At 36.6% G+C, this 26,677-nt stretch overlaps 1 protein-coding gene across 2 annotated transcripts in view; it reads right to left on the reverse strand.

Moving 5' to 3' along the window:
• The window catches only part of STXBP5L (syntaxin binding protein 5L), a 116,881-nt gene that overhangs the window by 22,842 nt on the left and 67,362 nt on the right, over window positions 1-26,677 (reverse strand). The window contains exons 12-20 of one of the 2 annotated variants that reach the window (XM_068417409.1): window positions 25,354-25,501; window positions 23,697-23,764; window positions 22,408-22,448; window positions 21,526-21,743; window positions 17,362-17,534; window positions 15,521-15,646; window positions 10,572-10,723; window positions 8,833-8,904; window positions 2,298-2,363 (exon numbers count right to left, since the gene is read on the reverse strand). In XM_068417409.1, coding sequence (XP_068273510.1) covers window positions 2,298-2,363; window positions 8,833-8,904; window positions 10,572-10,723; window positions 15,521-15,646; window positions 17,362-17,534; window positions 21,526-21,743; window positions 22,408-22,448; window positions 23,697-23,764; window positions 25,354-25,501 — 1,064 coding nt within the window. The remainder of the gene's footprint in view (window positions 1-2,297; window positions 2,364-8,832; window positions 8,905-10,571; window positions 10,724-15,520; window positions 15,647-17,361; window positions 17,535-21,525; window positions 21,744-22,407; window positions 22,449-23,696; window positions 23,765-25,353; window positions 25,502-26,677) is intronic. The other variant, XM_068417410.1, reaches the window with a different exon arrangement.

A 26,677-nucleotide genomic window follows, 5' to 3' on the forward strand; every position in this document is an offset into this window, starting at 1 on the left:
TTTGCACTTTGTGTGTGCATTATGCATGCTCAGGGCCAGTAACTGGCATGAACTTCACTGCCAGGTGAAGAACTGATGTTGATGGGGTCTGGCAACCATAATGAATTGCAACAAATCAAACTCCGTTCCTCCTGTCTTTGCAACCTCATCAGTTGGTGATGTTGTCGTACCCAGTAGGACCTTCACTGATCAGCAACTTGAATCACTTGACTCAGCAGCCAAGTGTTCTTTCTGTTTCTGCTAAATTTCTGCAGGATAACGTCTTGGCCTCTTCAGCAGCAGTGTGTGGTTACTGGTTTTACAAACACAGATATCACGGGACTCTACAGAGTACAGCACACTCCATTACAGAGCTTGCGTGCCATGAACTTTAAAGAGATCAAAGGCAAGACTAGAAGTAGAAGGAACCTGCCTGACGAATCCGTAACTATGCAGATCAATCGGTTGTATTCTATGAGAAAGAAATGTCAGCCAGTGCAAAGGCTGGTGTAGCTGGGAGGCTGTGCTAAGCATGAGGTAGTTCCACTCCAGCTTCTTGAAGGCCAGAATTTGGAGGTCAGTTGCTCCAAATGATGAGACTAGCTTTTGCCCAGTTTTAGAGTAGGTATGCCAAAGCAGAATTATTTTAATTTTGCGTTAATTAAAAAATAATTAATATCACTCACAGTAAAAGTAACTTCTATTTTAAACAGCAGTTAATTCTAATAATAGTTACTGCCTACAGAATTACATCTGATTTCACCTTTTAAAGATTAAAATATAGCTTGGAAAACAACATGAAAGGGCTAAAACAGGAAACATTAATAAATATGCCACGTTTTCCCTGCTGAATGATCTCCAAAACAGAAAAGCAGAATAAATTTTGGAGCAAATTACCTTAAATTTATCTAAAATAGATATTTTTGATCAATAGCAGAATGAAAAATTGAAGCTAACTGAAGAAAAAGTAAGGTGCTAAGGAATCACTTATCATTATAAAACTAAGCACACGCTCATATGTTTGCCAAGTCAGTGATCTCTTGGTTTTCAGTAAAAAGAAAAAGCGAGCTGGTAGCTCATTTCTGGAAAGCAGATTGAAAAGATGATTCCCAGTGAGCCACACAATAAATAAATTATACTGAGTTATCAAATGTTTTATTCAAAAGCCGATATAATGCTTTTCTGAGGCCCAGCTGAAGAGTTTGTGCTCCTAGTGTTATACCAATATTATTGTAGCCTATTTCACTTTGATATTCCCATGTCTACAGAATTTGGGTTGCAACTAGTACAAGGAAATACATGTTACAGAACAGCTATTTTGTTTTAGTTCCTGATGTGTCAGGAAAACACTTTTATTAGTTTCAGCTTTTTGTAAATTACTAATTAGTGGCCTGCATTCAAGATTAATGTGTCCCGGTATAATAATGTGAAACTAGAACAAAGGATTTGAATAGCATATTTGTGGGAATTTTTTACCATAACTTAGGAAGAAAAAAAAAAAAACAAAAGGAAAAGTATCTACCAATACTTACCAAACTACAAGGAAAAGCAGCGTGATATGCATACCACACACAAAATGAATGTATCACAGCTACACCTGCTTATTTTTAATCACATTTAAAAGTCAGCTCCTAGAAAACAGCTCTAAGCAATGATCTTTAAGACAGTGAACTCCCATTAAAGAGAACAATGAAGACTAGGCACTTGCAGAAAAAGTCTCTAGGCATGAAATGAACTCCACCTTCTGAAGGACTATGGGTAAAATGGGAAACATTTATAAATTTTTAAATGGCCAAGATTTCACTGCTGGGTCAAAGTGGCTGATAAGTGAATATCTTTATTTGAGGTTATGCTTCCATTGTAAATTACATACTTAGGCACTGGTGGGTTCTAATGGTTAAAATTTACCATCTCCATATTTCTGCTTTTCAAATAAATTTCTCTACATGCACATATGCATAATATATATGTAAAATTATAAGGACTCCCTATTGAAAAAAGAGGAAGTCAGAAAGCCTTTTAAGAAAACAGAGAAACAAACCTCTAATAGGAGGATATAGGAATATACCTTCATGATGTTGTTAATTCAAATGTTTTCATACTCTTCACCTCAAGATGCAACACGTACATTTAATTTTTCTTTAAGTAAGCAGACTTAGGATTTTATTGTGCTATGTACTAAGCACTTCTCCAGTAATTTCTTCTCTTTGGAACTGTAACTACGCACTTCACCTCTTAGGGATTAATGAAACACAGCGATGCATGACATGAATGGCTTATACAGACTGCAGGAAGAGAAGCCAGTCAATCACCTTTACCTGAAGTGGGAGACTTGCAACGCTCTAGCTCCAGGGAAACTGGACTGTCACTGAGTTCAGTCATGCCTGAAAAAATGGAGTTAAAAAGTTAAGTTACAATCTAACAGGGCATGTTTCAACTTTCTTGGTTGATAATATTCTGCACTTCAAAGTCAATTTGGAGAAAGGAATGGTGTGAAACATTAGGGAGATATCTATTTCAGATAACTGCAGTTATCAGGCTGCTACTGCAGAAATTTAGCTCTGGTTTAAAAATCACACCCCTTGTTGACTCAGATTTGTTTTCTGGGTAGACAAAGAGTGACTGTACCTAACGAGAGAAAATAAGTAAATATCGTTTAAAATTTAAATATCTGTGATACGAATCAAACTCTTTCATCCCTGTCAAACTGATGTGGAAGCAACTCTATGCTTTCAACTGCTGCAGAACGCAGGGAGGAAACCTTAAAACAGGGGGAGAAGAGAAAAAAAAAAGACAGTACTGATGAAAGAAGAAAGCTAATACAAAAATATCACCACTACTATGCAATAGTGGGAACTTTTGTATGAATTCACACAAGACAGCTCATGTTAAAGGACACAGAGGCAATGATAATGCTGTCCAGATATAACAGAATTGTTGGACAAGATATTTTATATATTGTTTATAAATGTTTGTGAGGAACTCATTTGTAACAGTCTACCATGGAAGACAGCAACAAGTAATCTTAGCTCATACTGATTAAGCTTGGGCTTGTTTCTGTGATCAAACCAAGATCCATCTTTGGCACATGTTGCATGTACAAGTTTAAACATGCCTTTTGGCACGCTAGGGAGAGAAAGTCTGAGCTCATGCTATCCTTTACCATGGGCTGTTGAGTGGGTGAGCTGGGCATGGCCATACCTATTCAAATGGGCCCTTCCTATGTGTCCCACGGTGCCCTACATCAAGTGTTTCACACTTGTTATAAGGAGCTCTGACACTTCTTGCCACAGGCTACTTGGGGCTGTCAGACAGCCCAGAACCAGACGTTCATCTGCCAGCAATGTGGACCCACAGCACTGAGGTCATAGAGCCCACATTCAGGTGTGCGTTACTGTCGTACTGATACTGTGTTTACACACACTCTGTGTATGCTGTATCCTGGAAGTCAAACATCTTATCACGACCTTTCAATATGCTTCAATCTGGCATCATGCCTCCTGCAACGTGACACGTTTTAATTTTTATGGCTTATGGATCCTCAGCCTCAGAGACCCTCATCTCTAAAAGCGATAGAGTCTTGTTTTAAAAAAATATTTCATACCACTAGGTCACCAGTGCTGTTCTCTTTGTACTAAAAAACAGTGGGAACTTAATGTAGCTACTGATATTTTTATTACAGTGTAATTTTGAACTGCTCTAAGAAATGGGGAGAATCCAGAGCCCCAACAAGCAAAATAAAAAGCTCCTACCACTAACAAAGCTGCATGAGTGCTAGAACAACTTCGAGCGTGCTTTGGAAAAACAGCAGTATTTGGCCTGTTAAGTTTGTAGTAATGACATATTTGCTCCCGACTTACAAACGACTAGTGTTGAAAACCAAAGACTTTTTATTTTGAGAAATGTACTTGAAATTTTGATTTGACTTTGAATCTGTGAGAGAATTTCACGTTCCAATCAATTGTGAATCCAGTCGCTTTTGAAGTTACGACAGAATACGGGAACTGCAACCACTTAGAGTCTCTCTATGAATAGCTTTCTTACAGCAAACCTTACTTCTGTCTGACTCTGGGGTTTCGGTATGTACCTACAGATTTGGTACATAACTGATTTTTGCTGCAGAACTGTCTGCAAGGTACAGTGGGAGAGAGTTTGGCACGTTCGCTTAGCATCAGAGGCCTTGGATAAATAAAATGAAATATTAAACTGCTTCTTTTGCAAATGCACTATTTGAGTTATTAACATTTTAACCCTATGGTCACGATGCTGTGATTAATGAAATTCTTCTAAACCTTGTAGAGTTACTACTGGTGATAGTTACAGTGTCAAATGACAGGTCAGATCTTGCTTCTAAATAGAATTTTTTTGTTGTGAATTCACAAAAACAATATTACAGCTAAATACAAATTATGGTGCCACTGACTTAAGTAGGAAATGCACCAAATCGCACCACTGTTCTGAAAACCCAAGAGCAACCACAAGCTCTTTATGTTTGTCAACAGTTTTACAACTTACAACAGTAAAGATATATTTAATGTTACGGTTATTAAAAATGGGGAACATGTGAACTTCTCTACAAATCTCAACAATTTGCCAAGCCACTATCAACTCCAACAATGACCACCAACAGATGCTTTTAAAAAAAAGTGCAGTAAGTCCCCGTGTTAAGCCTAAGTGGTACTGTGTGCCCTGCACAAGGGCATCGTCTTAATCTCAGACACTTACATTTGCTTAAGCACTGCCACTTGCAGATTTTCTCCTGCCATAAATCTTTCTTAGAAATATTATTATGAGCACTTCTCACTATCCATCCACGTAACCAAAGTCTCTTTTAGCCTTACTAAATTATCAGTTCCCAAAGATGTTATACGACAATGACTTGCACAATCATCGTTCACTGAAAGGAATAAACATACATTTGTCAATTTTTTATGTGTTACCTTTGATCCCATTAAATGTCTTGTTTCCCTTTGAGATAAGAAAGAGAGCTCTCAAGCCCTTCTTCATGCTACTGCTTATCTTCTACTGTCACTTCCTTTTTAAGGAAACCAAGCTAAATCTTTTTAATAATTTCTCACGTATAAGTATTTCCATGCAACTCAGCTTCCCTTGAATCTTTGAGAGACTACAACAGCTACTGAAGTTACATTACAAAAATATTTTCACTTTTCATTTTGAAGTTCTGTAGGCCCAGTCTGTGCCCTGTTTGTATTTTAGCTATTTGTAGCCAAAAAAACCCATGCCAGCAAATTTTGGGTCCAGGTAAAGCAAGAAGAACATAGCAGCAAAACGAAAGGCAAATAACTGAGATTAGCAATGTAAACAACCGTCTGTGAGCAGATGCACCCATTGACATTATAAAGAAATTGGCTTTGATTTGAACAAATTATAAACATGTGAAAATAGTGCAAGATGTAAATATATCACATAAGGCATTAAAGCACTTTTAAAGACATGTCCCATGGATACTTTTCAAAGTTTACTGTGATTCTCATTTCCTCTTTATTAACTGATCAAAAAAATGTACTGTCTAGTATAGAGTAATAATATTTATGAACTCATAATTTAAAATTATTTTTGAAGTTTTAAATTTCTCTCTCTATGATTAAAAGATTCAGAGTGATCATTTACTTAAAAGCAACCAAAGCCATTACAGCTTTGCTTATAAATAAATGAATTATAAATAAATTATCATAAATATTCACAGCCAATACGTAAGCCTAGTGTTATCTTAATCCATCATCTTCACACTGAATTACCATACTATGTTTCCTTTATGTTTAAATATGTCGCATTCTTTGGAAATGACAGTTAGTGCAGAATATTGCTGTCAACTTAAAATTCAGCCTATATTAGCTTCTACTGTGTTGTCAGGTGTGATTTAAAGTGCCAATTACTGATATGTAATGACTCATAACAGAGTTTTCTGTGTCCTCCTGTCAGACCAAGGTTACTTTTGCTCACAGCCTCTCAAGGGACTGGCCTGAAGGAGGAAGAAGGAGTTCTCACTGAAAAGTCTTCATTCTGAAAATTATTTTCCAATGGATCAACATCTTTTGAATTTGCTGACTTTTTGGATGCTTCAAAAAGACTATTTATTTTCTTGTTTTACCAACAGATGGTATGAATTTCTAGTAAGAGATGCAATTGCTTTTGCAAATTGGTATCTTGATATTCTGCTGCAAATACTATCTCTCTAGATACAGTAAGTGTACTTGTTTTAATATTTGAATATATGTTATTACCTGGTAGCAGGCAACATGCACAACTTGAATTCAACTGGTTAAAAAAAAATAAACAACCAACACCACAGTTCTGCACTACTGTAGAGAGAGTTTATTTTTTTTGGCTTGGCACATATTCTTGCTACAAAGGAAGGTGGCTGCCAGCAGATGTTATAGCAAATGGAACAGGCCATCAACATCAGAAAGCTACCTCCAGCTCTGCACTTATCCCTCATCTTGGCACCTTATTTTCCTCAAATTACTTCCCCATATTGCTGCTTTTCCCTCTTTGGTAGGTTTTTTCCCTTCTCTCTTCAGTTGCAAGGCACCCCAGACTGAAACATCAATGCTTTATCTCGCTGTCCCAGTATTTGAGAAGATTCTCTCCTATAAACAAGGCAATAAATATATTCCCCCTCACCTCCCAATGGTTCATAAATACACATCTGTATTTCTGCTTTTCTCAAATTTACCCACAACTGTCCAGAGATGAACATTGCTGAGATGAATGTTATTTTTTAGTGCTGAAGTCTTCTCTTTTCGCTACTTCAACACAGCTAACAGCACCACTGTCTTCCCTGATACTCTAATCCGTAGTGTTGGTTTCATCCTTGGAACATCACATTTTAACTCTCACACTCAGGCTGTGCACTAAACTAGACTGTTTCTTCCTGCAAATCACCTCCAAAATGACCGACAGATGTCTAAGTATCTTGCTCATTGATAATCTCTTCTTTGCCTTCAATGCCTGCAAGTCTTAGTCGCTCAAACTGATCCTCATGAAATTATCTTTCTGGTTCATTACTTAATTGAATCAACTTCTGATATGTCTTCCCATTAACTTCCATTTATACATATAATTTATACAACCCTCAAAACTTTAGACCTAATGCTTATGTTATCATGACTGCTCCTGCTTTTGCCTTAATAATATCAGCTTCAACTGCACAATTTCCAAAAATAATTTATTTTTCTTTTCCCATCATTGTTCCTTACGAGAAGAGATAAACTTGTAAGCAAAATCCTAAATCCATTCTCAACACCCCTCTTAAAACTCACATCTCAGATAAAGCATATAGCAAAGCATAACTTGAGAATGACTTAGCAAGTGGAGATACTGTGTAAGTTCTGCTTACAAGCTAAGATATTGTACAGTCTATGACACATTCTTGCCCTGTTCTTTATCCGGTGCATCTTTCATATCATACAGTACATACTCCTGTATAAGTATCAAATGGCAAAAGCAACCACCAAATAATTTTTGAGGAAAGAAATGAAGCTGTTAATGATCTTGCACAAGAGTCAGACTCTTCAGTTACGACGTATACAGAAAGAGTTTGCAGACTTTTCTGATTTTGGGGTTAAAGATGGAAACATAATACATTTTCAGCTGTGAAAAGCTCTATAGTCTGTGTTTGTCATTTTGAATGAACATGTTGGTCATTTTTGGTCTTAGAATTTATTAATATTTTAGTGGGGGAAAACCCCCAAACCTTTGACTGAAGTCTGTCCCTCAGGTTCTCTGTTACAGACTTGAAATTAGCAAGACCAGACTAGTAAACTTTAAGACATTATACACCAAACCTTTTTATAGACCAGTCTTTTAACTAAACAGGCCACCTTTTATGAAGTATTATGAAATAAAATCATAGAAATCAGTTGTTGGGTAATAAGTCTAGAGAGACGGAATAGAATTTCTTGTGGGAATGTACAAATGTCTTTCAATAGCTAGACAACTCTGTATTTACATGAGATGATAAAACAGCTGCCACTCCTTTATCTTGCCCATACTGAGTATTTAATGTAAAATTGCCTATCCAGTTGTTCTGTGAAAACTACTTTAAAAAGAGATGAATAAGAGGCATCCTGGAGACCTAATTACATATAAGCACTGCAGTTAATTAAGATACATACAGCTCATCTGTTAAACAGTCATTTTTTGCAAAATTAATTATAGCTTTGTTCATCACATTCTGCAGTGATGAATACTAATATTTAAATTGCATATCACTCTAATTCAAAATTTAAAGATATTAAAAACATTAATTTTCATAGCTCTCTTTGATGTACGTATTTTTATACCCACTTTACATTCCCCATTAAAGATCAGAGGCATGGGATGGTTCCCCAAAGCCAAATATTCAAGTACCAAACCAAGATTAAAATTTTAAATTTCACAGCACCCAGTCCAATTGGTACTCTTTTAAGCCACATTGCTCTTCTGAAAATAGGGAAGAATTAATTAATAACGACAACCAGGCAGTGCCAGTGCAAAACAAGAAATGCTTCATATAGTAGATGTACACTGAAATGAATATAAAACCAAAGAAAGGTACTGTCATCAAGAACGTAACATTGTTGAATAATCATTTCTAAGACTCAGTCTGCCCCATATAAGTCACTGAGGTTTTCTCACTGACTCTTTTGGAAGAAGAAAACAGATCTGAAATATCTGTATCCTAAAGATAATTGTCAAAATTAAGCATGGTTGACATCACAAAATATAATAAGTTTGCATGCATGCTGAATGTGTTTAAAAAAAACACATTACAAAGCACAAACACACGGGTTTAAGTCAGGCATAGTCCCATCACGATAAAGTGATTTGCCTAACCTTTATAGAACTTACTCTGGTAGGAAGTACGGATCCGTTTCGTTAAATCTGGATAAAAGTTAGACAGGCCACGCATGCAAAAGTTGTCTTTGGAACATGCCAGTACACCAGCATCAGCAGCAGGCAGAGGAAAGAGAGAAAAAACAGTCTAAAGTGAAAGGAAGTGGTATCATAACCAGCATAACAGCCAAGGTGAAGAAATTTCAGCAGATGCTTACCTTCCAATTGGGAGATATAACAAGAAAAATAATCAAAAAAGTAAAGGTCGTGGGATGGATAGTGAGAAAGCAGCTGAGGCTTTTTTCAGATGCATAGTTTCTGTGAGCAATCTAGAAGCGTGTACCCTCCTTAGCAGTCACTGATCCCCCGTGGGCTCCAGTCTAGCAGCGCTGCAAAGCTGGAACGTTGACTTAAAGGACTGGCCACGACTGCCACTGACAGAGAAGTCCTACACGGTGCGCTGCTGATAACAGCTATTTCTACCCCAGCTCCCTCCACCTTTTGTACAGGGCTCTGCAGCATGTTGCTTGTGGCTAGCTGCTCAGATTCCTTGGGGAGCTGCTGGGAGGCTGGCGGAGCCAGACAGAGAAGCTGAAGGTAGCTTAAAGCTGCTTGTCGCTTCTCTCCTCAGCTGTGCTAAATTTACATCTTTAACACTTGGCACAGAGAAGAACTAAGCTTGCCATGATTAAATGCCTAGAAACTGGATAAGTGGTCTTTCAGGAATGGAAGTAGGCCTGAAGACTTACATTAGATTTTCTAAATTTTACTTTATGTTTGGAGTACAAATATATTCCCAATTAAAAAATGTTTCCATTAACTCTACAGACAAACAGGATTTGATGATTTAGTGCAGGGTCTGCTGATGAAAATGCTGATGTCATAAACTCACTATAATCTGCTGCTTTGGTAATTTTAGGTTAGATTTAAAACTCAACATTTTCAAACAGATTTTTAAATATAATTCTAAAACTCCACAGCTGTGTAAAACACATTTCATAACTGCGTCTGACTCTAGTATGTTACTATGGAATATGTAGAGTAAAAAGACTTGAAACATAGAAGATCGTCTGTCTTTTTTCCCATACGAGTAATTTTTTTTTAGATAACCAAAAATGTATGGCAAAATTTATCCGCATTTATGGACTAATATTTCTAACGTGCAATGTATAATAATAGCTATGACTTACAAATGTGATCCTCTTGGCATCAAATTTTAAAATGAGGTACAGCTGAATTTAGTAAGTTTATATGAAGAGCTTTAAGTCACTAATCAAGTGGCTAATTTGAGCTAGTTGTGCTACCTACACAACATGTCTCTCAGGTCCTACACTTCTCCAAAACAACTGCCTATGCAAATACCAATGAATAGCACTTGGCAGAAGATAACAATTAATTTTAAATCGAAGTCTTACTTATTGGTCTGAACTTATTGAAACCAGAAAGAAAATAGCATACAGATTACACTTCAAGAGACTGCCAGAGAAACAATTTACTGCTCTGTTCATGATAATTTTTTAGAGACTCAGCTAAGGGAATTACTTGCTGACCTCCATCCCAAAAGAATAAACTTCATAAAACATTTTGTTTCTGAGAAAGGGTCAGTACCTAAAGCACGTCAGGTTTCTTTTGTCGAGTTATAGAAACTCCATTGGCCGGCAAGTAGTCATGCATTTAAAAGCACTATAAAAAGCCACAGGCAAAAAAAAACAAAGAACATATCAGGCTCATAACCACAATAATTTCGTTCCTACCTGCAGCAAACTGCTTGCTTTTGCGAGGTGAACGGGGCTGACGCTGGTATGGATCACTCGATCCATAGAGGTCAAGGGTTCCCATGCTCAGCAGTACTGTCTTCTGCATGAAGTCCACAACAGCCAAACCATTGCAGTTTCCAAACGCCACTCTGAGAAAAGAAATGTTCCTCAAAGGTATTAGTAATACGTAATTATGTGGTGCAAACAATAATTATTATTTATTACTATGAATTCTGCACATTTTCTTCAGAAACTACTCCAAGCTTACATTTTATAATTCTTACAGATTTGTAATCCTGAATTTATAAAATTGTGTCCTGAAACACAGTAATTGACTTTCCAGAAAGCAGACCTCCCTCTTTTATTAACTTTCTGTGCCAAAGGCATTGCAATAATGTCTAAATGTTGCTTTACTGAATAATATGATTCTAGTAATAATGATGTAAATTAAGCCTACAAATCTGGACGTAGATCTTAAAAAGTGGTTATACATATATATAAAATATGAATATAAATTAAAATATAAGTACAAATACATGTGTAAATTTTCATCTAAATATAAATAATAAATGAAATATATTGAGCTGTATTGTGGAGATACCCAAATCTGAAAGGTATTTATAAAATTTCCTTCCAACTCTGTCAGCTTGGCTACGGTACAGATTCCTGCTAAAACAGTCTCTACCCCTCTGAAAGCTTCTACAAAGGGCATTTTGATAGTGGTTTGATTCATGGGCAAGATCTCTCAACCGGCATGAGATTGCCTAAGTTCTGGACTGCGGTCTTGTTATAAGGAAAAAGAGATGGAACTATTTAACTCTTTTGCTGCCTATAAAGTCCCTTTCAAAGCGTTCTGCCCCGATCCTTCTCTATTCTCTATTCTACTGCTGACACCAGTTTCAGCAAGAGGGAAGAAGTTGTATTGGACCAGCAGCGCTTTCTCCTTCTTGCCCATAAAATTCTTTCCTGGTCTTGCTTTTTGCCCAGCTTGGAAGGGGTGGAGGCTGAGGGGGGGAAGGAAGAAGACACTGAATCTATCTAAGGAAAAGGAAGAAAAAAGGGAAAAGGAAGAAAACAAGAAGACGCTAAACAGGTCTATATGCAAGACCTGGGAGAAAGTCTGAAGTTAACCATAGTATATGGAAATCCGTGTATCTCAGCAGATAATATCATTGCTTCACATTCTCACTAAAGCATTAACCCTATTTAAGATTTAATATTAAAATAGACAAGCAAAATTGACTCATTTCTTTCTGATTTAAATAATGGCAAATAAATTCACAGAGCATATGACTATTGAAAGGATCCACATGTCAAACTCCTGGCACTGCATTGCTGGAGATTTGATTTAAGCAGGAATATTATATACTGACAATTATTCTACAGAAGTCTCTCCTTTTCTATCAGACTGCAATTTTAACTTCCAGATGGAAAGGACTGCAGGTACAGCCACAAGGAAACTCAAAATCCTACAGCATGCTCAATCAGATTAGGAATCATTTGTCACCAAGTTCCATCATGTTATGTAAAAAGGGAGAAAGGTGGTCAGTTCAAAGCCCTGCAAAATATTTAAGCACTCATTTCACACTAAAAGTGAGCTGTGCGCTCACCCCCACCTGACTCTTCTTAATAGCTCCAAAATATCTTAAAGGCGGTATGTGAATTTGTGTGTGGACAAACAATAAGGAAAGAGAGAAGTAACGAGATGGAGGAAGGGGAAGCAGGGCAGATAGACAGAACATTTTCCTCTGTTGTACCTTTTCTTCCTCTGCTTCCATTACAAAGAAGAGGGTTCCACATAGCAAATAGAAAAGGTAAAGGGTGAAAATGAGGTGAATTTTTCTTATTTGTCAAACTGTCAAATTACGGTGCCATCTACAACAGTGGCTCAAATTCTACCGGTTGTCTTCTACAACTATGTAGAAAACAAACCATGTACACCATGTTTTCTACCCTTGACTTAACACTGACTTTAGTACAGCATCTACGGAAATACTATGAACATACTCTTTTTTCCCCATTGACTCTTCACTGATCTGTAGCTTAAGCAGCTACTAATATATGCCAGCTTAAAGTGTGCATAGATACACATTTATTTAGCAACATTTTGTGCTTCTGTGGAAAGATCATAAGGTGTACTGAGGAATAAACTCCTTGCTTTATGAATGTAGAATAATATCTGTTTCAGAAATTACTATAGCCTGTTTTGCTTAATAGAAGATCAAAATAATTCTTAGAGAGTTTCCCTGGGACAAAAAGGAATTCTATCTGTCACATTTGCCAGAAGGCCATTCTGTGCCTTCATGTTTCTGGACACAAACTGACTGATAAGAAATAGTAAACGATTATTTTGCTATTTGTTTTTTTTCATTCTTGTATTTTGCTTTAAAGCATATGTTAATACGCATTGTCAGAGAAAGGATTTTGAAGTAAAAAAGATTACTAAAGTGTGACAGTAATTCCTGTGTTCATAAGTCCCTGTGTTCGAGGTGGAGAAGAAGAATAAAGGAATAAAAATGATAAGTGTCAATCTTATCTGTTAATACTTTAGACAACAAAAATTATAGCCATCTGCATTTTGAAAATGATTAACCTGAGATTTATTAATTTTGGAAAACATGAGTCACAAAAAGAGCTAGTGATCATTCACTCTGTGGTCAGCAAATCCACAAACCAGACCATCACTTCCTGGTCTGCATTTTCTAAACTTCTCTAAGTTCATACATAAGCATGGATATAATATTCCTTATACCAAAAAAAATTGCTCATTAATATTATAACACTTCTGAGGAATGATAAGAAAATCTAGACAGACATTACTACTAACAAGGCTTAAGATAAATTGCTAACATCCAAGTCTTTACAAAATCAAATACAAAACAAGCACAATGAATCTCAGTTTTCAGTGATGAATAGAGTTAGTTGCTAGGAGATGTTCTGTTCTGTGGGTATCTTTCATAGAAATGTAATAAAATCCTCATCAGACATTTCTCAACAATTAATATGTAGATTGGCTGAAAATTTTTATCACATGAGGTGGTAATAAATTTTCAGGGACTGCTTTCAGTTCAACAGAACATACTTTAAAACCAATTTATTATTTGTATTTAACCTTGAAGATCCTCAGTGGTAATTGAAGCATTTTGTAAATTTTTCTTTTCTACTTTCCTAATGTAAATAAGATTTCTGATGATTCATTTCAACAGAAATAAAACAGGTGTTAATACTTCTAGTTTGTAGCTTGGTACTGTTAAAAGTAAACAAAATACATTAAATAAAATTTCACAATATCTGAAGTCTTTTATCTTTGCTGGGGATAAAGTTTCTTTTATATCTTGCTTTAGTCCTGTTTCATGGCTGCGGTAACATCAGGGACACTAAGTTCCTGTTATTTGTACAGCTACAGAAATCAAAGTAATTAAAAGAATATTGGAAGTAGACACCTCAGAACACACTATCCTTCCTCCTAGTTAAACTTATTATTATAGGGAAAAAATTCAGGTAAAAGATGACCCAAATAACCCTACAACTAGCACGGCAAAAATGACATATCCTCCAGCTTTAGGCTCAAGTGGCAGAGTTTTTCCACATTGTGAGGCTAGATAACAGGAGAAAACTAAAGTGTGAAACAAAAATTCTGATGAAAGATAGGATTGTATCTGAGGGAGACAAGAGAGGGAGAGAGAAGAGACCCTGCAGAAGAAACTTAAAGAAATAGGCCTTTCTTGTGTAGCTTTTTAAGGAAAGTTAAATTTAGGTTATTGGGCTATTTTATTGATACATGCATTTATTTTTGAAACACTAATGTGCTTAGTATATGGTGTTTTAAGGGAGGCTGCCCTGTAAACTATTACTGCTCCTAGCAAAGGAAAGAATTTAAAGCATTTGATTAAATCAGGTATGTTTAGGAAACCACTGTGAGTACTAGGAGAACTGCAACCTGTCAGAGTAGTTTTCAAGTGAGAGAGTGGTGTGATTAGTCCTGAAGTTAAATGCTGCCTTGAGGCCTGAGACCTACGAGGGAGCAAATTAGGCAAAACCCCACAATTTGCGAAGCGACGAATGCATCTAGGTACGGTAAACCAAAAGAAATGTTAGAGCTCATGAATAGGAAACTGTCTGGAAATTCAGGCCAAAGACTTGAGAAAACAGCCCCCAAATGACAATATTTTTGCACAAATGTAAAGGCTCTGCATAAAATTTCCAAAGCCTCTGAAGAGAGTCAAGTGACTTACTGAAAATCAGTAGGCGTCAGACACCTAACGCCCATTACAGCCTATAGTTTTTATTGGGGTAACACCTTCTACAGGAAAAAACATTTTAATTTATCTGTGTGACTCTCAGTGAGAGAAAACATTAAAAACTGGCAAATAAATTGAACCTGGGGAAAAAAATACACATGGATACGCTCACTTGCATTTCCGTACAGAATTTAGCATTTGAATGTTTCTTATTCAATTTCCAATTTCAGGCCACTGGTTCTCTTGCAAACAGAGATTAGCACAGACATAAAAATGCTGTTCTCAGAAGACAATTTGCAACTAAGCTATGATATGTCATGACAAATGACATTTAACACTTAATCACATCACCATTTTCTGTGAAAGGTATTTTACTTTGGTGTTCCTTCCAAAATAACTCTAAAAATTACAGGTTTGAAAGGTAATTAGATTTTATTTGAAAGGATGGACAGAATAATGTGAAAAGATTCAGTTTTTTAAATAGGAATAGTAAAAACGTTATCAAGAATGGCAGTTTAACATCTTATATTACAAGCTTTATGTGAGTTCAAATAATTTTTCCCCAAGAATCTGGGTTATAGCACCTTTTGATTATTTTTACTCTAACTTTAGTTGTCTGTGGGAAACTTCAAAGTATAATTGGAAAATGCATGATTTAGTGCAAAAAACAATAAATCAAGGCAATCTTAGTTTTGAGTTACTTACAGCCCATAAGCAGAGTTTACAGCAAGACTGGTAATCTGTTGGGGAGGCTCACCATCCACCCACACCAGCTGAATCACGAGATCTGCTTGGTATCCAGGAGGCATTCGCACAGGTCGAGTCTTAACGCTAAGAAGAAGAGGTACAAAATCAGAACAAACAAACAAACGGGCTGTGCCATGAATAACAACTGCTTCTCTTCGTCTTCTCCTCCGCAGACCAAATCAAATAATAATACCTTAAGGGAAAATCCTAGCCACTGAAATAATAGATTCCATTCTTGCTGATTTCACTGTCATAAATAGATTTCACATTGGGATTTTTTTTAATAACTTCTCTCTGACTCTTCTATTGATTTTCATGGTTTACATTAATGATTAAACTGATGTCTGAGATTCAGCTACCTGACTGAATGAGGTGGACAAATGAACAGGATGCCAAAAAATACTGTTAATTTTGCAAGAATAATGTCATAGAATCATAGAATGGTTTGGGTTGGAAGGGACCTTAAAGATCATCCAGTTCCAACCCCCTGCCACAGGCAGGGACACCTTCCACTAGACCAGGTTGCTCCAAGCCCCATCCAACCTGGCCTTGAACACTGCCAAGGGAGGGGGCAGCCACAGCTTCTCTGGGCAACCTCTTCCAGTGTCTCACCACCCTCACAGTAAAGAATTTCTTCCTAATATCTAATCTAAATCCACCCTCTTTCAGTTTAAAACCATTACCCCTCATCTTATTGCTACATGCCCTTGTAAAAAGCCCCTCTCCAGCTTTCCTATAGGCCACCTTCAGGTACTGGAAGGCTGCTATAAGGTCTCCCCGGAGCCTTCTCTTCTCCAGGCTGAACCACCCCAACTCTCTCAGCCTCTCTTCGTAGGAAAGGTGCTCCAGCCCTCTGAGCATCTTCGTGGCCTCCTCTGGACGAGCTCCAACAGATATAGGTCACAATATTGCTTTTAAAGGCTAATGCTATTTTCAGGAGCTCAACAGCGCAAAGTACCTGCAAAGTCAGGCAATGTTCATTTAACCCTCTTTTGAAAGAATTGAGGCCTTTAAAATATTTAATAATAATTAGACTGAAATCATAATGAATTCACTAAAATTAGAGCAATTGTTATCAGCAGTGAACAATAATTGCTGGAAAATTACAGTTTATGGAGTTTTGTACGATTTTGGAACTATTCAAACCCATAATTATCTGCCTTATTAGGAAGAACATACTAATCTACTCCAAACAGTGGCAATGTGTACTCTAGCAGACAACAATTTGCTTCTTTCTAAAGATTAAACATATCTATACTTCCACACCACGCAACTGTGTCATAATTGTATATTTTAAAGATTGTTTCATGAGTATGAACACAGTTTCCATCCCTTACACACACCAGAAAATGCATATAGTTCTTTCACAAAGAAAGGTTTTAGTGTTATACTAATTAATCAAGGAGGGAAACCTTTGCACATGTCTGCTTTATGGAAGCTTATTTGTGAACTAAAAAGAAAGATGTTCCTCAGAAATTCCTTGATTTATTCTGTAGTGCTTGTATTCCATTCAAGATTGTGGGTGTGAGGTGAAGTTTTACTCCTAGATCACACTGGAAAATTACAGTCAAACCTTTACTGTAACAGTTTAACTTATCCATAATTACTTCTAGTCTTTTAAAAGCCCTTGTTAATTATTTTGCATTAATTCTTTTGTTTGTTCCATATTCTGGTTTCTTCTCATTTTGTGTCACATACATATGATTAACCTCTTTTTCTTGATAGCTGACTGATTGTTAATACAACAGATAGGAATGCTTTTTAGAAAGATAAAGCTTTGAACACTGGCATAGACTTACCTAAGACATGGGATACTATCCTTCATTGTTCCTTCACATGCTACAGTGTTGGTACTGCCGGAAAGGCTCTTTAAAGAAGGAAGCTGGGAGGAGGCATCTGGAAATGGAGGAATTATTTCCGGTTCAGGAGTAATGATATCTTCTACTTCATACTGAAGTCGTACCTCTAATGACTTAAATAAATAAAAAGCTAAGTTACAATTTAATAAAGAAAGCTGCTGAAAGTTCTGTTACTTTCAAATAAACATTAGTAAGCCTTTTTTTTTAAAAAAAAACCCTATATTTATCATTATCATTTGCAGGCAAAGAATATTGTCATTTGTTATTTATACAGCCGAACAGCATCAGACAGGAACTAGTCATCTGCTCTACGCTGATGGAGAAATACATAGGTATATTCTTCCAGTGCTGACTTTGATTCAAGCCTTTTATATTAAGTGAAAGGCAAGAATACAACTTTCCAGAATTTATCATGAAAAGAGAAGTTAACCACTCACCCCCAAATAAATAATATTTCAGCAAAAGGAGGCATCATTCAGGATAAAAGTAATGGAGATTTTCTGCCTATTGTCTGTTATCTTTTTCCTACGCAAATTCATTAAAACAGTGATCATCAACTCTGCCTCCTTATTGCTAGTACAAGAGTCTCTACAAGACAGTTTTCAGCCAGTACACAGAAGCCTGACAGTGTGGGCAGTACTGACGAACAAACTTCATTTGGCCATAGGTGGGGGTCAGGAAATGAGAGAGAACAGCACAGGGTTTTGTATTCCTTAGACTGAACACGAGTTTGGCAGATTCTAGAAAGCAAAGTTCAAACTAGTTACCTTTTGCTTTCCTTCTGGGCTCTCTGCATAGGGAAAAGGAGACCAACTAGGCCCAACCGCCCTTCAGTTCTTTCCACTAATTCAGGAAACCTTAACTGAAGGACTCCAAAACACAGGGGAAACTGGGCAGGGAGTTCAAATCTATATAAGGAATCATCTCAAAGAATCACAGTAAATATGGGGCAATTCTTTCTACCTCATAAATTGTCCAAAGAGATCCCTATTTTGAAAATAATAAAAAACAAGGTACAGCCCTCAAAGAGGTAAGGTCTTGGGATCCTAGCTGAATAGTAATTTCAGTGCTGGTACCTTGAAGTGATCAGAAGGAAATGCAGATGTAGACACTGCAAACGCCATCTTAGTCTCACTGAGACATCGTCTGTACCAGAATGGAGATGACAGTATTAAGAAAATACCTAAGTTTTATGAGAATTGGGAGATAAAGATCAGTACTGAAGGCTCTCCTATTTCTCAACCATTGTGTTAAAACACATAAGATTTCACAGAGGAGTGATTCCATTCAATCAGAAGAGAAAGGGTCCTTTCTCAAAATTTCACTTTTGTTTTCTCCTTGCAAAATCCATGGATATTTTTTGCCTGAATCAGCTAAGAAATCTATGGACAACATTTGCCTTCAAAGACTAATGAGTGAAATATTGAGTTTAGGAAAATCTAATCTCCTGGAAGTAACTGCTGCTGACCAAAACAATTTCTAATGCTGTTTAATCTTCATGAAGAACTGGAGTAACTGTTGAAGGGTATGTTCTTCTGCTTGCCATGTTAGAAGTTCATCATTCTTCTTTGGATGTTTTTCTTCGTGTCTTCCTTTTTCTACTAAAATTCATTGTGTTGAGTTCTAGCTATCGCCCACTTGCAGAGAGAAGGAAAAATTTAGGCTAAGAACATGACTGAATTTTTTAACATTTTGGTCCCTGCTTTGACTGGACCTTAGAAGGAGCACAGACCTGTTGTACCAGTTTATTTTTACACACGGTAAAGATCTTTTTGGAGGATCCCATCACCAGGTTCATTGATTCTCCTTTCTACATTCAAACTAGTGTGAACTTTTTTTCCTATGGTTCTTCTCAAGAGCTTTGAAGAGGATCTTCCCTGAGGAAAGACTGATCACTGAAAAAGTGATCATGTTCAACAGATACCTAGATATCCTTTTGAGACAGGATAGAGTAGATTCAGATGAGAAAGCCACAACAGCAGCAGCAAATGCTTTTTACATAACTGCATGGCAATGACTTCAAGGTTGGACATGAAGCAGAATTTGCCTCACGCATACTACTTGCCTCCAGAATCTGATATGGAATTATGCAAATAATACTTCTATTGAGGAAATCCCAGGCACAGTTTATGCCTCTAAAGTATGTTTAGCAGCAGACTTCCTTGCCACATGGAGAAACCTTTGAGTAGCCTCCATTTACCACAGCAACAGTGTTACAAGGCTGATGTGAGGCAGTCAAACCAACATGGGGTCCTTGAAATGCTGGGATTTGTAGACTGAACTCAAGGTAAGTTCAGGCTGGCTGCTACAGAAGGGAGGACACTAAGTGCTGGAACTTGGGCTCACCTCAGGCAGCAAAGAAATCCTGAGGCTGACCAGCTCATTCTCAGTATAGACAAAGCCAGACAGCTTAAAGTCAGGTACATATTCCAACAAAGATTCCCATACTTTTTATTTAAAAAACCCCCACCATTTAAGAGTGAAGACTTGAATTCTTGCAGCAAAAATGTGAAAACTGAGAGATGAGGCTCATCTCAGGGATGCACAAAACCCAGGAGAACTCAGTGACTATGCCACCAAGATTATATATATTAAAGCAACTCTTCGGGGAACAATTCCTTATATAAATGCTTCTTAATTACAGATGAAACATGAGAAACTGTTAAATCGTACACTTAAATTATAACACTTTAGAAAATACCAGTTCTGATTCAATTCAGCCACAAAAGCAAACGACATGAAAATAAAGAAATTAAATGACAGGTAATAAAAGATAAGGTGCATTTGCTATGAAATAATATAAGAATACTGAGATGTAGTAATTTTAGCAGCATTATACATGAGCTGGTCATTAAGGTGAAATTACTGTTCATTAGTTTTAAAACTTTCCTGAAAGGATATGTTCAGCTAGCGTAATAATTGCCTCTGGGGGAAAAAAAAGAGAGGAAACCAACAGAAGAGCTATAGGTAATGAACTTCCTTACCAGATGGCACATGACTACAGGCCAAAAATGACACGTTTTTGCCAGGCTAGAACTATAGATTTTCTAAAGTACATTAAAATGGCGTGAAAAGAACTGTAACCAGGGAAGACGGAAAATGAAAGGGAAATTTTGGGTCAGCACCTGGGGGTTGTTGAGAGCTGGCAGATGCAAAGAAATACTTTCTGGCAAGAGACTGTCTGGAGTTGTAAACTGTTTTCTAGCACCATAGAATGGCAAGCCTGAAGGAGAGGCAGCCAGGTTTAGTTTGGCTTTGCCATAAGAGGAGTCTCCTGTTAAACTCCTTAGACTTAGGAAAGAATGTTTTGGATTATAAATGCTGTTCAGCCACACTGTTAGCAGTGATTGTGGCTCCTGTGCAAAAATGCAAAGTTTAAACCAAAGTCAGACTTGCTGTACAACAGTGGTGAGTGCAAGGTGACTGCAGTGCAGTTAGAAGAACATGAACTGTGTGATTCAACCTGAAATAAGGTGACTGCTTAAGACATGAAGACAGAAGAAGGAGTATTTGAACAGGCTAAAGCAACAGAAAGCTTAGGAAAATATCAAGTGCTTAGCCATAAATAATCTGGCATTTTATATAGTGTCCATTTTTAGGGAAACAAAGTCAGCACAAGTCAGAAAAAAAATCAACTCTATGTTGTTAAAGCCAGTGATAATGTTCAGTCCCCTTGTGGTACAAACACTATGAACATAAATTAAAGAGATGAAATACTTGAGTTAAAAAGAGCATTATTATGTACATAGACAATGTACATTATCTGATAAAAACATGCAGCAGCCAGTATTTTAAGAGCAGGTAAGTACAACAGAGATTTACAGTACCATAAAGTCTTAAAAGCAAACTATGTCTGAAATCTGTACTGCATGTTACTATTAAAGCAAAAAAGCAGAGAGTCGGCTCCCAAAAACTCAGATTTTTGTCACTAACTTAAATAGGATCAAGATTTCACTCAAAAGGTTTAAAATGGAATGTCCCTAAACCCTATATTTATACAGCTTGATATTAATTTTATTCAAGTACATGAGCACAGACACAGCAAAGGAATTTGATTTAGAAATTATGTTCTTTCATAAGAGAGTAAAATTCTGAAGGACTTACTGCAATTTCAGTATTTACTTCATGTTTGCTGAACCTGTAAACAACCACATACGCAGAAACTCCTGCCACACAGAAAATTCGGCTTTCAGGACACCAGTACATCATCTGAACAGCAAAAGGATCTTCTTCCACAATCTCAGCTGTTGCTTTTCCTTCTCCCAGTTTCTGTTTTTCAAACACCTTTGATGTTTTTAATTTGTACAACATCTGTAGAGTAACTGGAATATATTAAAACATACAAAAAATACTAACATGAAGCAAATCAGTTACAAAATTCCTTGGTTCCTACTTTCTTTTCTGTTGTGGCATAACAAAGAATCTTATGAAGGCCTAAGAGGAGAAGATGATGGGTACTGCACAATACAGATGGAAATGCTTCCCAACTATTTCCTGGAACTTGAGACTGGACAAGAAAAGATCTAGGTCATCTCCACCCTCATAATATTAGACATGTATTGAGATATATTATTGTATTTTAATATTTTATTTTTACTTAGCTGTAAAAAAGACTATATTGTACTCAGAATAGAAGAGACATGACAACTGGAACTGAATATTAGATCTAATTGACCCCACTCTTTTATACACACAAGAAGATTATGCCCTAGGGATTTTTTACCAACACTTCATCCTTCATAGTTTTGGTATGTTGGATCTGGAGTTTTTATTCCTCTTAAAGACTTTCACTCTTTTTCTGTCTAATATATCGAATTAGCAGTGTTTTTTTCCCTAATTTAATAAAAACTTGCTTAATTTCACCTCATTATTCCTAATTATATCATCCCAGGTATCACTACTTATACTGCTAAATATCATGTTATATGTATATGTGTGTGTGTGTGATTTGTCAGCATTATATAAAAGTGAACTTTAGAAACTTACTGGCAGAAGCATCCCAAAACTTTACTGATCCATCTGCATGGCTTAAAAAAAATATAAAAATTAAATGTGTTAAAACAAGATGCAATTCTAAAACATCTTATACTTTCAATGAGTGATAAATATAAGCAGAAAAACTGTATTTTGCTCATGTGGTAACTTACTGACCTTACATACCTTACTGACAATATATAATGGTATATATACTAACTAAAGAAAATATTTTGTTATTTTGATTAGGTTAATAAAACACTTTTTCATGCATTTCCTACAGAGAACTAAGCCTCCAATGAATTTTAAGATCGCAACAGCAATAAATTAATTCCCATGCTAATGACAAGTTTAAGTTACAGCATTTTTGGCTTTGCAGTGGGCCAGCACCAAGCCTATGCACTCTAAAAATGCCATGTATAACGAACTTTGAAAGGACAGAGGGTAACTTTATTTTGCTTAATACCTTACAGCCGTGTTCCTTTTATTAACATAAAGTGATCCCTGAAGTAAAGCTGGCGAAAGGAGACATTTCTGTTTAAAATGAGAATAATCTCTTCATCATCTTATTGGTACTATTGCACATATCATAATCTTATTTTTAAAAACAGGCGTTCAGTATCATTGATAATAACAATTTATCAAATATGTTGCTATCATCAGCATGGCAGAGATCAGAGGGAAACACGAAGTGCATCACAGCTGAACAGCTGCTGTTTTACAGCGTGGCCCCTTGAAAAATCCATCAGGTGCTGCTCATGGTGCTTCTACTGCAATCTGAGCCTTTCTATGCCTTTTGCTATGGGGCTGTCTCTCTACTCACAAGGTGAAATTCATCCCAGTGCACCACACCCTCACTAATTCTGGGGTATTAAAATGAATTCCCAAACTGTCCCCAGATACAAAGTCCCCAGAAGGCTGAAGGACAACAGCTACAGAAGAAGAGCTGCTTCCCTTTTTAATGCTATGCTCTGTGCCCTTCAAGGCCAAAACATTCTCTTGCAATGGGTTCTCCTTCCCAAAGACCCCACCTCCACAAGTACATGGACTTGCTGTCTAATACCTGGGGCCTCAAATGGTAATTCCTAACGGTAGTTCATCCCCAAGTACAAAGCTCTATTTTCTGCAGCAGATGGGCATTTCTGTGGTGACTGCACAAGGGAAAAAACCTACGTACCTCAAACGAAGAGGCCAGAACATGCATACTCTGTGAAGGGTCAGCTCTTGCCTACAGCTAACCCACAAAGAAAAGCTGTAGACAGTAACATTTTAAAAGCACCAATCCTCGGTTTCATTCTCACCCTGTAATAATGATTTCGGGATATGTCTGAGCTCCAAGGTTCCACGCTCCACCACTGATAGGCCACTCCTAAACAAACAACAAAAGTACAGAGATCACAACTAATTCTGATGAATCTTGCTGGGTTAATTTTTAAACTCAAGAGTAGAGAATATCTCCTTCCAAAAAGCAATACAACTCATAAAAGGAATGAAAATGTGTAGCGTTCAAGGCTTTTAAAGCTTATTAATATTTTTATATTATCAATTAAGGCTTTTGAAACTTAGCAACGTATTTATGTTATCAATTAAAGTTCTATGTTTTTAAAATATTTCTGCACCGCTAACACTCAACAATCCAAGGCAGGAACTAGAGGAAGGAGTAACAAACAGTTCTGCTACCCTTTTCAGACTGCTTGACTCTTGGAGTTTCTACAGGACACTGAATAGACGGAGAATCTGTTTTGAGGATGAAGATGACTGAAGAAGCTGGCCCAGAAACAAATATCTGAGCTTGATGGCATGAGATATGAGATAAGGGAATGCAACTTCTACAGAACATATGAAATCATCACCTCTTCTCTGCCTTTTGTTTACTAGTGGCAAGACTGCCATTTTCTTCCTTGGTCTAGGCTGGTAGAGCGAAATGGTGATCTGTTGACATGTGTGGATAGAGGATATGTGAAAAGTGGGTGAGGATGTGTGCAGAGTACGAGTGAGTGGAAAAAAACCTGGGAGCACAAACTGGTTGTGGGGATACATGGAGTAGATGCTTGTGGGTACAGAAATGGGTGGGTGGCAAATGAGTGGCTACCTACATTCAGAGGGTATATTAGTATGTGCACAAATAAAGCAGGGGGACAAGAGAGTGTGCAATGAATACAGGCAGGTGGTGAAAATTTGGGAAACTACATATATGAGGTAAGGATAGATAAGCAAAGAAATTCAAATAAGAAAAAAAATATATTTTCTGAAGTACTTTGCTGATCAAGATTCAAGAGGAGTAGATAGGGCTCAGTTTCTCAGTTCATGAAAAACAAGGCAGCTCCAAGGAGAACACTTCTGTTAATATGAATAGAAAACTGATGATGTCTGACTTGTTTAGCCAATATTTTTTCTAATTTGTTTATTATGATGGATTAGTTCCAGTCAAAATATAAACCAGATCAATGTTTGAAATGTACAAAATAATTGCATTTCCTCTTTTTATTTCTGCAGGTTGTCCTGTTTCTAAAAGTATTACATTAAGACTTTGGTAGCTCAGTAAAATAATTATTAATATCCCTATTTAATAAAAATCATGCTGTCAACCCTCAACTTTCACTGAAGCTTTTCTGCTTACTTCCTTCAGTTATAATGTTTTCACATTTTTCTTTGATAGAGATAACTTATCCATACAAATTTGAACTGTACACTGATGGCTTTCCTTTAACTCAGTCTGATCTGGCATAACTCCAGCAGCCTAATGATTAAGTCCTATATAATGGTCATTAATGGTTGTGCTTAAGTGACGGTGTTTCTGAGGCACAAATACCAGGCCATAAGCATGCTGCTAAGCTGCTGATTCGGCCAGCTTGAAAGGGATTATTAAAGAAGTAAAATGAAAATAATTTGGTAAGATGTTACAAAAACAGAGGCTGTACATCTTCATTTGTTTATAAAAATATTGGTTTTGTTTACCTTATTGCTGTATCCTTGCTTTTTATGTTTTGCTCCTACAGAATAGAGCACAGGAATCAAATCTGGAGGACAGTCCGCAAAATATTCTGTGCAGGTAACAGGTGACTCATGAATGTCAATAGGATATGGATTTTCAAAGATTGGAAAACTAGTTAAGGAAGACAATTTATTAGAAGCACTGTGACACACTGAGCCGTAGAAGAAAGCATATTCTTTTATTAAAGTGTATAACAATCTAAGTAAAATCATTACCAATAAAGTACATTTTCCCTTATTTATTCAAACATATGTATTGTTTTTAATGTCAATAATAATGTCTAGTTACTCAAATAAAGATATAAAAATTCCACTGCTGTGACAAGAATCCTCCTGTAACATAAATACCCACACATGTGAATAGTTCCTCAGGCTAATAGGACTACTTGTGTGAATGAGGATTAGGAACTAATTTTTCCCAATATCTCAAAATCTTATTTATACAGAAGTGACACATTTTCTGAAGCTTCAGGTTCATGGATATGATATATACTATGACCTAAGAACTACTTATACAACTGTGGACTTAATATTGAGCAGCTTAGCTTATTGGGTTGGTAGACTACTGATTCTACAATGAACAATTGCAATAACAGATGAAGTAGATCTCAGTTTATTTCTCACTTCCATCAGTCTGGATGGTCTGACAAGAAGGAAGGCCTCACTTCTGGCATATTACACAATGTTATTCACAATTCAAAAATGTAGGAAATTTGGTTCTGATTTCAGTTACATCCATTTTATATTGCTGAGATGATTTGAGTTATTCTTGAAAGTGAGATCGGAATATGATTCACTTAAAGTGTTTCAAGACATTAAGGGCAAAATCTGTTCCTAGTTATACCAGTGTGAATGTAGATTTACGTTACTGGTAGTGTTGGAGGCAGAACAAAATAAATAAAAATTGGATTCTGCACTACGTGATGTATAGTTCCTCTTTGATATGAACATTGATTCTGATGTGGAAGAACTATTTGTCATTTAAACCAGCAATTGGGTCATGAAATAAGCCAACAGATCCACTATAAATCAATGCCGTTACTTATTAAGATACTTAAGTAAATACTTAAGTGGTAGTCCCTGTGGAGTCCTGTGAAGTTAGGCATGCACGTAAGTAGCAGTTGAATCTGGTTTCCAAAACACACATTCAGGTCATAATTCAGCATGTGACCAAGTATTACTCAACTTCGATGTTGAGCGGATGTTTGAGGGCTCTGCTGAAGGGACTGCAGATTTAGATTTATTTCCAAATTCAAGAACAAATTTTAACACAAGTGCCTTTTGATTA

The sequence above is a fragment of the Nyctibius grandis genome, chromosome 23 (assembly GCF_013368605.1).
Source record: "Nyctibius grandis isolate bNycGra1 chromosome 23, bNycGra1.pri, whole genome shotgun sequence".
NCBI lineage: Eukaryota > Metazoa > Chordata > Aves > Nyctibiiformes > Nyctibiidae > Nyctibius > Nyctibius grandis.